Raw genomic sequence first — 15,848 nt, forward strand, 5'->3', positions numbered from 1 at the left:
ATGTTGAGATTGACCGGCATTTCATCAAGGATAAGTTCGAACAAGGACTGATTTGTATTCCGTTCATTAAATCTGGTGATCAACTTGCTGATGTGTTTACCAAGGGTCTAAGTCACAACTCACAAGTTGTTTTATCTTATAAGTCCAAGTTGGGCATGTGTAACATCCATGCACCAACTTGAGGGGGAGTGTTGTAGATATGGGTTTAATGGTAGTTATAAGGGTAATTCTGTCTATGAGGGCATATATGTACTTGTACTTGCTCTGTTCACTTATTATAAATAAAGAGGGTCTGTCACTCAAACAACCCGATTTATTCCTTATAATCAATCAAGTATAATACTAATGGTAGACTTGGCTTTTCCTGGCTCCAAAAGAGAACTGAACCATCTTTTGTTCAATTTTCAACGGATTCTTCAATTGATGACTTCCCACCTAAACCTAGTTTCCAAATCCATTTCATAACTAACAATAAGAAATTAATTAAGAGAAAAAAAGAAAAGGGGGAATACCAATCCAAAATGGAGGGAAAAATCAAATCAATCTGAGCGAAATGGGTATGCATCACATCAAAGAATAAGACTAATTGTAAGATATAAAATATAAAAATGTCATCTCAAGATAGTATTTAAAAGGCTTGGGAGAATGGAAACCCAAATCAGGCTTGAGTGAAAATTTCAGGGCTAGAGGGTGGGGATGGGCGGGTTGCAAGGACAGGGTGATGGTAGGGAGGGTAGGGTTGAGGGGGGCTGGGGAGGGAGGAAAGGTGGCTGGCGGGGTTCCCTTTGTTCGCTGAAGGAGGTGGTTAGAATAAAAAATTGGATTGAATAGTGAAGAAATAATAAAATAGCAAAAATAATAAAAAAGAATAGATAAAGAAAGAGGAAAGAGATGATGAAAACCGGTTCATATAGGGGTAATTAGGGTAATTTAAGTACCAGGGGAGGAGAGGTAAAAGTTTGCTTTTTTGGGAGAATCAGATGTGAAAGTTTGAGTAGGGGAGTTTGAGTAAATATCAGGTAAATATAGGGGAGTGATGGAAATTTTCCCTTTCAAAAATTAGTTTGAAAAATTCAAGAAAATTCATAAAATATGGAAAATTTTCTGTTTTGGTCTGAAAATTCTTTAAAAGTTATGAAAGTATTGCTATTGTATTTACACTGAAGATGATCATTAATATCTTGCTCCAAGTAAAATAGGGTATTATTTTTAAAAAGTTCATAAAAAAAATTGATTTAAATTAGGAAAAATTTAGGAAAGAGATATATTATTGTTCTGGGAGTCTTAAATGATGTAAATAGTCTATAATGTATGCATTTTTTTATGCAACAGTGCAAGAAGATAGCATAATGGCTAGTTGTGGGGACATAAAATGGAAGCATAGTGCACCAATAGTAAATGAGAAGAAAAAGTCACAATGTAAATATTATGGCAAAATAATCAATTCAAGGGGGCACAAGACTGAAGTCGCATTTAGCTGGTGGCTAATGGATGTGTCAAAATGCACCAAGGTCCCTAGTGAGGTATAGAAGGCCATAGCTTCCCTCCTAAAGGTAGGAAGAAAGAGGGATTGGAAAAGCAAAGGGCAAGGGAAGACTTTAATGAAGCAATGCTAGAGAGACACCCACCGGCAGCAGGGGCTGACTCTGATAACTTTGATGACTCTATCATGAGGGACTGCTAGAGAGACACCCACCAGCAGCAAGGGCTGACTCTGATGACTTTGATGACTCTGATAGTAATTATATGCTTGCTAATGTGGAGATACAGGCAGAGAAGAGACGGATACGACAGGCATGGTTCGGATCCATGTAGCGACCCCGAAGTACCTTTAATACACAAACTCTAACACTGTTCTTACTGCTGTGATCTGAGAGCCTGTTCTACAGCCTGCGGTCACTTAATCCGGAGATTTTCTGGGCTGCAGCATCAACTTCGATGTCACAAACCCTTGAATCATTACAGGTCATCTTTTGAGGACCATTCAGGTCCTATCCAAAGAGCACTAAACCAGCCTTTCAAGGTCAACTCAGGTCTGGTTTGAGATCTATCAGAAATATCCTAATTTCTGACCCAATTCAAGATTCCTTCAAACTGAAGATCCAACCATCAAATCTGTATCAGCTTTTGAAGGTCTACCTAGGTCTTCATACCACACCATCGATCCAAATTTGAAGACCATCAGATGCTTCAACCTCCACCTCTTGAAGAATTACCAAAAGTTTCTTATTTCATGATTTCAGTCAAGAAATTGCTTATCTCCACAACCGGTCATCCAATCAGGTTCTAATTTCGAGGATTTCTTAAGGTTAATATATACTACCTTCGAGTATTAACCTCGGGAGTGTTATATGACAAAAGAATGCCTATTAAGCTCAAGGAAAAATTTTACAGGACAGTTATACGACCAGCTATGACATATGGAGCGGAATGTTGGGCAGTCAAGAAGAGTACTTTGAATAAACTGAGTGTAGCGGAAATGAGAATGTTGAGAGGTCTGTGCGGCAAGACCAGGAGAGATAGGGTAAAAAATGGGCGTATTAGAAATGATTTGGGGGTTGCACCAATCCAAGACAAACTCCATGAGACCCGATTGAGATGGTATGGCCATGTCCAACGGAGACCTATGGAGGCCCTAGTAAGGAAGAGTGACCAGATTTATTTGCAGGACCAAAGATGACTATTAACGAAGTGGTCCGAAAAGATATGCAAAGGGTAAGGCTCGACCCTAATATGACTTCAGATAGAGTTTCATGGAGGACAAGGATCCGTGTTGCCGACCCCCTATAGGGAATGTTTCCATGATGCGTCTTTCTATACTGCTTTACCTTCTTCTATTAGCCCCAAGTTTATCCTTTTTTACCTCACTTTTATGCGTCTTTACTTTCTAATTTCCATATAGGATCCATGTAGCTGACCCCATTTAGTTGGGATAAGGTTATGATTGTTGTTGTTGTTTTTGTATATACTACCATCGATCAGAAATATGATCATGTTTGAAGTCTACATCGTGAGTTCTTGAAATTCTCATATTTGAAATAATTGTGACCAGCTGCTTGGGTACTGCTGTTCTGTATTTTCTGTGCTGTTGGGGGGTATTAGTATCATACATCAGGATTGTTTGAATATTGTTGGGAGATCCTACTGGGGTTGGGTAATTCCTACCTAGCCTTACATTAAAGACTCTCAAAGGCCCAAGTCTAGAGGAGAGTAGTGTACATGGGAAATGGCATGCACCATCCTAGTATTCTACACCACGGAGAGCACTGGTTCTGACTGCACCGTGTATGGGGCTATGGGAAGTATAGCTCTTCTTTGTAGTTACTATCCGAGTTTGAGGGCCAGTCATACGGTAGGTTGTCATTTGTGGACAGCATCTTCTCATTCCCGGCCCCCCATCCATACATGCCGAAGTCGACTCCATCCACCATCCACTCATGGTGGCTCTCAATCAAGTTCTTCATGGTTCGGAGATCAATACCCTATGTTAGGGTACCTCTAGTATGTTGACGATGCCATTTATAGGACTGTTGTGGAGGACTTCAAGCGTTGATTCTGGCATACTATGACATGGCCCACATTTCTGATACAGTTGAAGAAAACTTGCTTCAGAAGCAGCAACAACATTCTGCTAATGGTTTTGATCCTTCCTAGAACTCCATGTGGTACTAGGAATCTAGGATGGGGAGAGGGGTGACTTGCTTGTATTCTTCACTTACATATCTTTGACTCTCTATAATGAACCGGGTATAACATTTGATAATCATAAAATGGTTATTAATTTAATGTTTATTCATTCCTAATGCATATTTTATTTGTTTTAATTGAATTATGCGTGTTCTAGTACTAAATTTTGTGTGGAATAGGCCATTACTAGAGAGCATATACAATGCAAAACGTAAACTACCAACCTAGGGTCCGAAGTCAAACTCAAATTTATTTATTTATTTGTTTATTTGTTTATTTATTAAATTACAATCAAAGGGTTCCACTATGTTTAGAGGGCCAAAAATAGGGGTTCCAAGAAGTTTCGGGACCAAATTTGGCCATTTTCCCTCAAACCATCAATCAAAACCATCCATAAAGGTCCGGTCTGAAATTTAGCAGTCTCGCAGAATATTTCAGTTACAAAACTGGTCGAAACTAGGCTCAAAACCAAAACCTTGAAACTTGGGCCTATACTAAGTAAACTGTTAGGACACTATACCCATTTAAGCTTGTGCACTGTAGAATCTAAGCAGAGTCTTGCAGTTGGACTCTGATGTGATGTTACAAGTTCAAATTTCTTCTAGACCATTAACTTGATAACTTCAAAATTGCATGTACTTGTTATGCATTATGCATCCATGAGTTACCTAACACACTTTATCTCCAACCTGTACGCTAAGATTTAACAGTGAATGGATGGCCTCAAAAGTCATATGACTGACTCACATCCCTCACCCAGCAGCAGCAACAGCACTACCACCACCAGCACCTCAAACCATTTAAATAGACCCAAAGTGCTCTAGAACATCTCCAAACGAGCACTACATGATAAACCTGCAACATTCAAACCACCCACAAGCCAAGCCCCTCAACCTATATTTCAACAGATTCAATCTAAGAATATAATCATCAACACATATTATTAACAATTCCAAATGCATGCTTGCATATGTTAGAAAGTCAACGTCTCAGTGAGTGTTGACTGGTTATACTAGGTCTACAACATAACTACACCATCACTTGATTTTGAACATATAATCATATTTTATCATTGTTCCGTTACTTCCCAAAGTGACCCCAATCACACTCAACATGTTTCATAGAGCACAACTGGTGTAATCAATGACAATTTACTTACTGTTCGGAATGAAGTAGTTTAGCAGTATAAAAAACAATAATGGTTGAATTATCCTTATTGCATAAAATAGCCAGCTGCTCTGGGTAGGCAATCTTAGCAAAAGCAAAAGGTTACTGTATTACCATAAACTTATAGATAACAATCTAGGTCAGAAATAAAGCCTGGATCATTACATTTGCTACCAATCCAGCTCGATCAATGCATTTGTTACATATCCAGCCAGAAAGACAAAAATAATAGCAAAGAAATATAGATAAATTTGGAATAAAACCATTGCTACTCACCCTCCGATCATTCTTTGCATGAGATTGACGAAGGAAAAAGCGATGGCAAAATATTATTGCTGTAGCTATTGTTACCTGGGGTCTGCATTGAAACCCACTTCCTGTCACACATCTCAAAATAGTAACCCAAGAACAACTTGGTGGAAATATAAAATAGAGAAAGAAAGGAAGAGTGCATTCTCATATCCATAAAAAGTGTATTCAAATAGGTTTTGACTATGCTTGGTCAACTTTTTTCTTCTTTTTCATGGTGAATAAGAAATTCATTACCAAGGAGGGAGAAGGGGGTGGGGGAATATACAACCCCTAGGCAAAGAAAGAAAAAACTATAACAAGAAAAGATGCTACAGCCCAGAATGGGAGTGGGAGGGGGAGGGGGAGGGGGAGGGGGAGACAAAGGGACTGGGGGAGTCCCCAAGAAGGGACAATTTGAATGTTCCTAGGGGACCTGGTTACCGGAGTAAGAGGCATAAGAGCAAGTTTGGAGGAGACCTCAAAGTAGATGGCATTTCAAATCTTGTCAAAAGACCTGGGGTTGGAAGTCCCTCTACGGAGGTTTGGCTCCATTCAGATGTGGCAATTGGCCGCTCCTAAGGCAAGATTGCCAGCAAAGTCACAGATGGTCTTGCCTGCAAAGGTTATGCCAAATCAAATCCATTCCTAGGAAAGGGGAAGAGGAGATCTTCTGGAAGGCCAGCAGAGGGCAAGGACTTTTTTCCAGACAGAATAGGAGAAGGGGCATTCAAAGAAGAGGTGGTTGGTATTTTTAGAGCCATTCCAACAAAGGCAACAAGAGGGGGACACAAGGAAGTGGCAGTGAATAAGTAAAGCTCAGGTCAGGAGATAGTTAGAGAGGGCTCTCCAATCGGTGAAGTTGTGACTGGTGATATGGAATTTAAACCAGGCGATTTTGTGCCAAGGACAATGAGTACCAGCAGCACGGACTAGCTGCCGAGTAGAGAAGGAGGAGAAGGTTTCAGAGGGTGAGGGAGACCAGATCACTCTATCATCCCCAAGGGATGGGGAGAGGGAGGACCAAAAGGGGAGGAGAGGGTTGGTGGGGGTGGGAAGATGCCAAGAATCATTGGCAATGATGGAAGAGACTGGTGAGTCTTTTGGAATGTCGCAAGAGTAGACCATCCTATGCCTAACTTGGAGAAAGAGAACACCCGAAAGGTGCAAACTGTCAAGCCCATGAGAAGTGGAATGGCCATTGCCGGTATTATATTGAATAGACTAGATGGCTAGGGGCCTAGCCTGAGGATTTTTCTCCACACCCAGGACGCATCGTTGGCAAATGGAACCGTCCACAGGGAATCCTTGCTGAGAAGGACGGAGTAGAACCAAGAGACCCAGATGTTGTGCTTGAAAGCAATCTTCTAGATGAGCTTGAGAATACCCGTAGAGTTAACATCTTTGATCCTTCTGAGACCAAACCCTCGGCTTTGAGGAGGCAGACAGAGGACCAACGGATGGGCAAAGGAATCTAGAGGATTCCTCGCCCTTCCAGAGAAAGGAGCAAAAGAGGGACTCAATGGCCTTGATGGTGGCCTCGGGGAGGGAGAAGACACCAAACCTATAGATGTATCCAAATAGGAGGACAGATCTGATGAGCTCCAAACAACCCACATAGGAGAAGAGCTTGCCTTTCCAAAGTTGGAGCCTTTTGCGAATGTTGTCCAAAATGAGGTGCAATGATGGACAGACAGCCTAGTGGAGATGAGCGGGAGGCCCAAGTACTTTACAGGTAAGGAACCAAGGGAGAAACTAGTGAGGTCAAAGAGGCGGGTGTTTGTGTCATTTGAGACACTCGAGAGGAAGACGTTCGATTTAAGGAAACTAATGCAAAAGCTAGAGGTTGATTAAAAGAAGCAGAGGGAGAAGAGAATGGTTTCAATGGATCAGGGGTATACTTTAGAGAAGATCATAAGATTGTTGGCAAAAGCAAGATGGGTGAGGTTGATAGGTTTGCACTTGGGGAATGGGGAGATTAGCAAATCATCGGTATGGGATTGGAAGGATCTAGAGAAGACCTCAAGAGCGAGGGAGAAGAGAAGAGGTGAGAGGGGGCATCCTTGTCTAATACCCATTAAAAGGGGGAAGAATACTGTTAGACAACCGTTGATATGGACGGAGCGAGAAGGGGGAAGAGATGCAGGCGTAGATCCAATTGACAAAGGGGGGAAGGACATATATAAGAGGACTCGATAGATGAAATCCCATCTGATGGAGTTAAAAGCTTTGTGGATGTTAATCTTAAAGGTGGCAGAAGGGGAGTTAGATTTCCGACCAAAACCCCAGATAATTTCATGACAAGAGGATGATGTTATCCGTAATGCTCTTGCCAAAAATGAAAGCAGATGGGTTGGGGCTAACAAGGGAGTCAATAACTCCCTGAATACGCGTGGCAAGGATTTTGGCAATAAATTTGTACAGGAAATTGTAGAGAGAGATGGGTCAGAAATCAGACAAGGAGGAAGTCCTTCTTGGGTATGAGGCAGAGGAAAGTTTGATTGATCCCTTAGATCTAAGAGGGATAAAGGAAGAAGCTTTTGACAGGAGAGATGAGGTCACTGCCAATTATTTCCCAGCAAGAGGTGAAAAAGCCCGTACTAAAGCCATCAGGGCCAAGGGCTTTATTGGGCTTATGGAAGTGGATAGCAACAAGGATTGCCGAGTTAGAGGGGATATCACTGAGGAGAGGGAGGAGATTAGGGGGGACAGATTTGTTGAGGAGGGGGGGAAGGGGGGAGGAGGGGAGGAGGGGGGGAGAGCAAAAGATATTTCTGAAGTAAGAGACGGCCTCAGCCTTGATGTCTTCAGGGTTGAGGAGGGTGGAACCATTAGAGCTCAGGAGGCGGGGGATGGAATTGGAGTTAGTTCTAGCTTTGAGGGATTTATTAGAAGTACGCCGAGTTGGAGTCGCCAAACTCTAGCCACTTGATGCGGTACTTTTTCTTAAAAAAGATCTCTTCCTGAGCAAGCAAGATGGAGAGCTTAGAAGAGAGGGATTTCTCTTTAAGAGAAGGGTTATGGAGGTCCAACTGAAGGCAAGATAGGGTGCAAGCAAGCTTGTCTCAGTAGGAGGAGACACAAGAAGAGATGATACCAAAGGTGGAGAGGTTCCATTCTTTGAGGCCAAATTTCACATTTTTCAGCTTGCGAGCAAAGGCAATAAGGGGGTAGGAGAAGGAGTTGACAAGTTTAAGCCAGGAAGAATGAACAACATGAAGGAACCCCAAGTGAGAAGCCCACATATTGAAATATTTGCCAGGCTTGGGGCCAAAGGAAATATAGGGCTGGACGAACAAGGAGATAAGTTTATGATCAGAAATGGAAGGGGAGTCAAAGGTGGCATAGGAGGAGAGGAAGCATGAAAGCCAGGCATCATTGACAACCCTTTCAAGCTTACAGGCAATATGATCAAGGCCAGACCTTCTGTTATGCCAAGTAAATTTGAGGCCAATCCATCTTAGATCATCCAAGCTGGCGTCCTCTAAGCAGGAATTAAAGGAATCAACCGAGGATTGGTCAATAGGGAGCCATCGAGCTTCTCATATCCAGAACAAACCACATTAAAGTCTCAAACCACAACCCCAAAGTGAGGAGCTCACCCCAGGGGCAAGGGAACGAAGATTATCCCAGAGGGTGGACCTGTTAAGGGCACGGTTGAGACCATAGATGACGGAGGAAGGACTCCCCCCATTAGGGTTGGAGATGGAGAGGTGAATGAGCTGGGGAGAGGAGAAGACAAGGGTGATTTGGATTTTGGAAGGGTTCCAAAGGATCCATATACGCCCACTGGGGCAAAAGGAATAAGTGGAAAGGAAGGACCACGAGGAGGCAACGGAGGAGGAGATGTGAGGGGCATTAGCCTCCGAGACTTTAGTCTCAAGCATACAACAGAGGATAGATCACGATTCCTTGAGGCGGGATTCTTATCTCAACGTGCTTAGCTAGTGAGTTGAGCCTGCAAACATTCCAGATTGATTAACAATTCATAGGGGACCTCCCCGCAAGCTGAGATTCTTCCATCATCGCACCATTCGAAACACCCGAAGGAACAAGCTCATTGTTGTCTCTTGGGACCTCCCAGCTTCTACTATTTCCCCCACCCCCTCACTAAGTTAGTTTTGTTTTGCGTTGGCCTCTTGTTATGTTGTGCAAAGGCTTGTCTATTTGCTAGTGTTGTATTTTTTGTGATGGGCTGAATTTATTTATTCATCCAGAAAAAATAAGATTCAAGAAAGTGGGGAGAGATTGATGAATAGGAAAAGCGAAAGGATCCACCTTTTCTGGACACCATATGCAGTCCAATGCATTAACTTAAAGCTTAAAAGACATGGGGATCCTTTTTCTGGACACCTTGTGCAGTCCAATGCATTAACTTAAAGCTTAAAAGACATGGGGAAGAAATCTCTAGTATCAGGTGTGGTCAAACGGGCAAGACAAGCGACCACATTTGCTACAACCATGGATATACTATAACTTTACTGAGGGATAAATGTAGTGGGGATTTGGTAAGGCCATGCATTACTTGATTTGCAATCAACAACATTGCATTGAAAAGCTTTCAGGATAAGACGGTTGGTTTGAGATCCATGTTTATCAGTGAGGAGTGGTTTGGATGGAAGGAATTGAGTACGCTAGGTAGTAGGGCAGCACAGGCCATCATCTTTAGTGATGAATTCTGGCTGGATGTAAAGAAGGTCCTTATATTTGGGCCAGTGGCAACTGTCTTGAGGTTGGTAGACTCAGGGCAGAAGCCTACCTTGCCATATGTGTATGCTACAATGGAGAAGGCGAGAGCATCAATTTCTAAGGGTGAAGTCTTATATAAAAATTACTGAGGAGAGATGGGAGAAACATTTGATGCATATTATCTCAATCCTAACTCCTAAGTCTCACTACAAATACAATATAGGAATGAATGATATATTACTAGAAGCAGTGGAAATTGTGGTGGCAAAGTTGGTCCCTAACCCTGATCTACAATCAAAATGCAACACTGAGATGGATTAATGTTTGAAATATGTAGTCTCCTAAGACCTAAGGAATGCTCTATTGTGTACTATCAAGTTTGAAAAATGTATAGATAAAGGAATTCAGGGATACTGCTGGGAGTTTTGGTCGTGCAGCCACAGTGGCTAGAAGACAAGGCACTAACTCTGGTGAATGGTGGGTCCTATATGGAAAAGATGCACCTAACTTAAGAAAGATAGCAATCAAAGTGCTTTCCCAAACTTGTTCTGCATTAGGATGTGAGTGCAATTGGAGTACATTCTCCCTAATCCACACCGAGAGGCAGAATCAACTAGGTCACGAAAAGCTGCAGCAGTTAGTGTTTGTGCATTACAATATGAGACTGAAGATGCAGCACATATTTCAAGCCAGGGAGGGTAACAATGAACCAATTGAACTTGCTCACTTTTTCCAAGAAGACTCAGATGAGGACGACCCCCTATACCAATGGGTGACGGATCAAGATAGGGGTAGGCACGACCTGGTGATAGCTTCTCAGATGGGTAGTGATGTGGATGACCATGTCTCAAATGGCTATGTACTTTCACGAATACCCAGGATTTTCCAGTCTCAAGCTAAGGGTTAGTGTGGAGCTTAAAACTGTTTAGTCACGTTCTAGTGATGATGATGATGATGATGATGATGGTGCGGGACCTGCTGGCGGTGCTAGTGATGGTAATGGTGCTAGTGCTAGTGATGAGGGTGGTGATGGTAATGGTAATAACGGTGGTGAAGGGGGGATGTGCGAGAGGTACCATTACATTGAATCAGAGCCAAAGCCGATGCGGTTCACAGGAGGGATTGAGTACACTCATGCCACACAGGATATGAACCATGGTGCACGTGCCACACATCCTACAAGAGAGGCTCACGTTGTCGACTCATACCTATTGGAGAGAAGCATGATAGTATGGACTCCATAAACATCTCTATTAGGAGCTTGACTGATACTCTTAGAGGCTAAAGTATGAAGAGGGGTATTTATGGGGAGCAATTGCATGCACCGTCAACTATATATGGCATGAGACCACCGATTCTAACTATAGTCATTATAGTAACTTTGATCAGTTTGGACACCCACAAGGCACCTCTTTCCCCTTTGCCTCTGAGTATGAGCGTAAGTCACACTCCCACATTAGGTTAGTTTTTGTGGATAGCACCTTCGAGACTCCAGCCCCCCAACCATACATGTCGATGCGGGTTCCAATGTGTCAGGCACCATCCAAAAGCGGTAGATCTCGATCCAGTACATTTAGTTTCAGAGATATCTACCCAAGGATAAGGTATCTCTAGTATGTTATTGATGATGTTTATAGAGTTGTTGCGCTAAACTTGAGTACTACTTCCGGAATACTATGACATGGCCAGCCTTTGTGCTCAATCAAAGCAAAACATGCTTCGACATCAGCATCAACAATATGGTGGTTATGATGATATGGCCCGACACTCCTTTCAATACTAAGAGTCTAGGTCTCTTGGATGGAGTCTAATAAATCTACATCTATTAAGTAATATGTATCATACGCATGGTTTAAAGTATCTCCGATACGATACAATACCCTGCAGATATGTATCTTAAATTTCAGCCGACCGATACGACGACTGATACTAATACTTTAATCCTTGATCTTTAGCATATCTTAGCAACGATACCCTTCGATACATATCTAATTTAGCCGACTGGTACCGATACTTTAATTCTTGATTGTACGACCTTATGTTGTTATGTGACTTATCCTATGTCATTTCAAATTTTTAATGTATGTGAATGTGACTCATCATTCATCAATGTTAATTGTTAAACAATTATGTTGTAATAATAAGTTTTATGGGTTTTACGGAAAGTGTCAGTTACCAAACGGACCCTAAGGAGTTTAATGGCCTTCATAATTCTCTAAAACCTTCTCTCCATTGTTATAAATAAAGAGGGCTTGTGTCATATTAGACACAAGTCATTACCCCATTCAGCATGTTATCAGAGCCTTGGGATCCGAATCCCTAAGGGTTCTCCCTCTTCTCCATCTCTTTGCCTTTTTCTCATTTCTCTCTCTCTCTCCCAGTGCCTCCTTTGTCTGCACCTCCCTCCATCTCTCTTCATCTGCTTCTCTCTCGTGGTGGGAGCTTCTTAAACCGCCAAGAGGGTTTCTAGCCTCCACCCATTCTTCCCCTAGGCTCTCAGACTCACTTCTACAATGATCTGAGAGACCCAGAACATTTTTTCATCACTTTTTCAGGGTTTTCTCCCTGAGAATGTTTTTTCCTTGCCGGGATGCTTTTTCCCCACTTGATGCTCCGATCGTCTTGATGTTGATTGCGATTGGTGCTACTTATCCTTGTGGTGGTATGTACCGACCACTTTTTTGTTTGAGATCTCTGTTCTAGAGCTGTCCCCATCATTTTTTCAAGGTTTTCTCCCTGAGAACGTTTTTTCATTGTCGGGATGCTTTTTCCCCACTCGATGCTCCGATCGTCTTGATGTTTGTTGCGATCGGTGCCTCTTATCATTGTGGTGGTATGTACCAATCACTTTTTCGTTTGAGGTCTTTGTTCTAGAGCTATCCCCAAAATCGTTTCCTAAGGTTTTACCCTTTATCGATTTTTGGGTTTTCTAGCTTTTTCTGGTTAGTTTGGTGCTTTCTCTATCTCCGGCTAATGTCTCTTCTAATTGCACAGCCCCTTTGAGTAGCAACCATGTCTACCATCTCATCTGCATCTACTGGCGGAGACACCACGGCTCTTCCTACCTTTCCTCCTTGTGCTATCAAGCTTGATGGCACAAACTACCTTATGTGGTCACGCTCGGTTTACATCTCCATCAAGTCCCGTGGCTATTACGGGTACCTCACTGGAACCACGAAGCGTCCAACCACCGGTACTGAGATTGACAAGTGGGAGTGTGCCAACTCTCTGGTTATGACATTCCTTGTCAATTTCATGTTGCCACAACTTTTGCATGGCTATCTCCTCTTTAACTCCGCTGCGAATATCTGGAAGTCTGTCCAGGATATCTATTCCCAGGCAAGGAATGATGCTCAGGTCTTTAAGCTTCGCCAAAAGGTTCGTGATCTGAGGCAGAGAGGGCTCACTCTGTCACAGTACTACTATGAGTTGCAGTCAGTATAGGCTGAGTTGGATTTCTAGGAGTATACTCCTTCCACCACTGAAGATGTCACCAAGTTTCAGAAGCGAGAGGACAAAATCAGGGTCTATGACTTTCTAGCAGGTCTGAATGTGGAGTTTGATCAGTTACGGTCTCAGGTTTTGAGTCGTGACCCCTTTCCTACTTTTGATCAAGCCTATCCTATGATCCAATTTGAGGACAGTTGACGTACCACTATGCTTCCACAGCAAGTTGCCACTCCTACTGAGAGATTTGCACTTGTTTCTGGCACTCAGTCCCTTAGTACAGCCCCACAGTCTGGTGGCTCCTCTACTAGGACTCCAGTGAAGTGCGATTACTGTGGGAAGGAACGTCACACCAAGGAGCACTGCTGGAAGCTTCATGGTCATCCTATTGATACATCTGGAAAAGGGCGAGGGAAGGGTCGTGCCGGTACTTCTGGGCAGGCCAACCATTCTGAGAGCCCTGACTCTGACTCTGCTCTTCTCTTAGCTCCTCAGCAGCCTCGCTATCATTTGACGAGCTTACTGCCCTCCGGCGCCTCTTGACACGTCCAGACTCTCCTGCACCTGCACTTGCCACTGCGAGCTCTGCTCATTCCACCCCTTCTAGGTTAGGTATCTCCTTTTGTGGCCATACTATATTTGTCCCTTCTACCCCTTGGATTATAGACTTTGGGGCTTCTGATCATATGAAAGGCTACTTGTCTCTTTTTTCATAGCACATTACTTGTCCTGGTAATGGTAAGGTCAAATTGGCTAATAGGATTTATTCCACTATTTTAGGGAAGGGCTCTGTTAGTTGTACCACCTCTTTATCCCTTTCTACTGTATTGCATGCTCCTTCTTTTCCCACTAACCTTTTATCCATTAGTAGACTTACTTCCAGTCTTAATTGCAAAGTCACCTTTTTTCCGTCTCATTGTGTTTTTAGGATCTAGTGACAGGGGCAACGATTGGCTTTGGTAGAGTACGTAGTGGTCTGTATCTGCTTGATGATGACTCGGTGTTGGTCTCTGGTCAGGCTCTTCAGACATCTTCTACATCACCTCCCATCTCTGAGTTACTACAGTGACATCATCGGTTGGGACATCCTCTTTTGGAAACTTTAGCTAGAGTTTTTCCTTTTAAATATTGTAATTCGAGTCAGTTTTTTTGTGAGGCATGTGTTTCGGCCAAACAAACTCAAATCACTTATTCTGTTTCTGGAAATAAAAGTGCCACTCCTTTTACATTGATACATTCTGATATTTGGGGTCCATCCCGTTATGTGTCTGTCAATGGTTATCGATGGCTTGTCTCTTTTATTGATTGTCATTCTCGAACTACTAGGGTTTATATGATGCGAACCAAGGGCGAGACCTTCTATTGCTTTCAGCAGTTTCACCGCATGGTTCAGACTCAGTTTGGTGCTACTATTAAGATCCTTCGAAGCGACAATGGCCTAGAATACTTTGAAGGGTCCTTTCAAGCTTACCTTTCCGATCATGGGATGATTCATCAAACTAGTTGTGTGGATACTCCGGCTCAAAATGGGGTTGTTGAGCGGAAGAATCGCCACCTTTGTGAGGTAGCAGGCTCTCTTATGTTTGAGATGTATGTTCCTCCCCAGTACTGGAGTGACACAATTCTCACTGTTGCCTTTCTTATCAATCGATGCCTTCTCGGGTCCATGCCTTTTGCTCCCCTCTGGATCTTGTCCAAGGTTTTGTTGGTTTTCCTATTCCTCCTAAGGTGTTTGGTAGTGTTTGCTATACTCGCAATTATCATCCTCGTGGTCTCTGATGCATTTTTCTAGGGTATGCTCCTACTCAGAAAGGCTATCGGTGTTTTCATCCTCCCACTCGGCATTGGTTTGTGACTATGGATGTTGTCTTTCACGAATCTGCATCATACTACACTACGGCACCTCTTTAGGGGGTCTCCTTCCATTGTGGAAGATGTGCCGCCGTCTCTTGAAATTGCAATCTCGGCTAGTATCCCATTTTAGGGGGAGAGTGACACTCCTACTTGTCCTACTGCACCTCAGCCAGAGATACGTGTGTATAGTCGCAGAGAGTAGACTCAGACCACTACAGATCCAGCATCTACCCTACCACACCATTCGTCTCCTCTCAAGCCTGATCTTGTCCTCTTAGACCCTGGTAATTCTCCTTCTCCTTCTCCTTCTGTTGATCAGTCTCTTGAGTTGCCTATTGCTGTTCGTAAAAGCATCAAGTCTTGTACTTTACATCCTATTGCTAAAACTGTTTCTTATGACTCACTCTCTCCCTCCTACTATAGTTTTGTGTCTTCTCTTTCCTTTGTGTCCATTCCTTATACCTGGTGCAAATGGGTCTTCACAGTAAAACAGAAGGCTGATGGCACAGTGGATCGGTACAAGGCCAGACTTGTTGCCGAAGGCTTCATACAGACTTATGGGATTAACTACCAAGAGACTTTTACTCCAGTTGCTAAGATGAACACAATTCGTGTTACCTTGGCTTGTGCCACCAACTTAGATTGGGATCTCCAACAGTTAGATGTGAAGAATGTGTTCCTTCATGGGGAACTTGAAGAAGTGTATATAGACATTC

General features: G+C 42.9%; 1 protein-coding gene across 4 annotated transcripts in view; it reads right to left on the reverse strand.

Annotated features, from left to right (window-relative positions):
- Positions 1–15,848, reverse strand: part of LOC122070140 (cyclin-T1-3-like) — a 74,418-nt gene that overhangs the window by 19,628 nt on the left and 38,942 nt on the right. For 3 of the 4 annotated variants that reach the window (XM_042634248.1, XM_042634247.1, XM_042634249.1), the window contains one exon: positions 5,131–5,212. The exons of the other annotated variant lie outside the window; for it this stretch is intronic. In XM_042634248.1, coding sequence (XP_042490182.1) covers positions 5,131–5,212 — 82 coding nt within the window. The remainder of the gene's footprint in view (positions 1–5,130; positions 5,213–15,848) is intronic. 4 annotated transcript variants of the gene reach the window in all.

The sequence above is a fragment of the Macadamia integrifolia genome, unplaced genomic scaffold (genome assembly GCF_013358625.1).
Source record: "Macadamia integrifolia cultivar HAES 741 unplaced genomic scaffold, SCU_Mint_v3 scaffold836, whole genome shotgun sequence".
NCBI classification, from domain to species: Eukaryota; Viridiplantae; Streptophyta; class Magnoliopsida; order Proteales; family Proteaceae; genus Macadamia; species Macadamia integrifolia.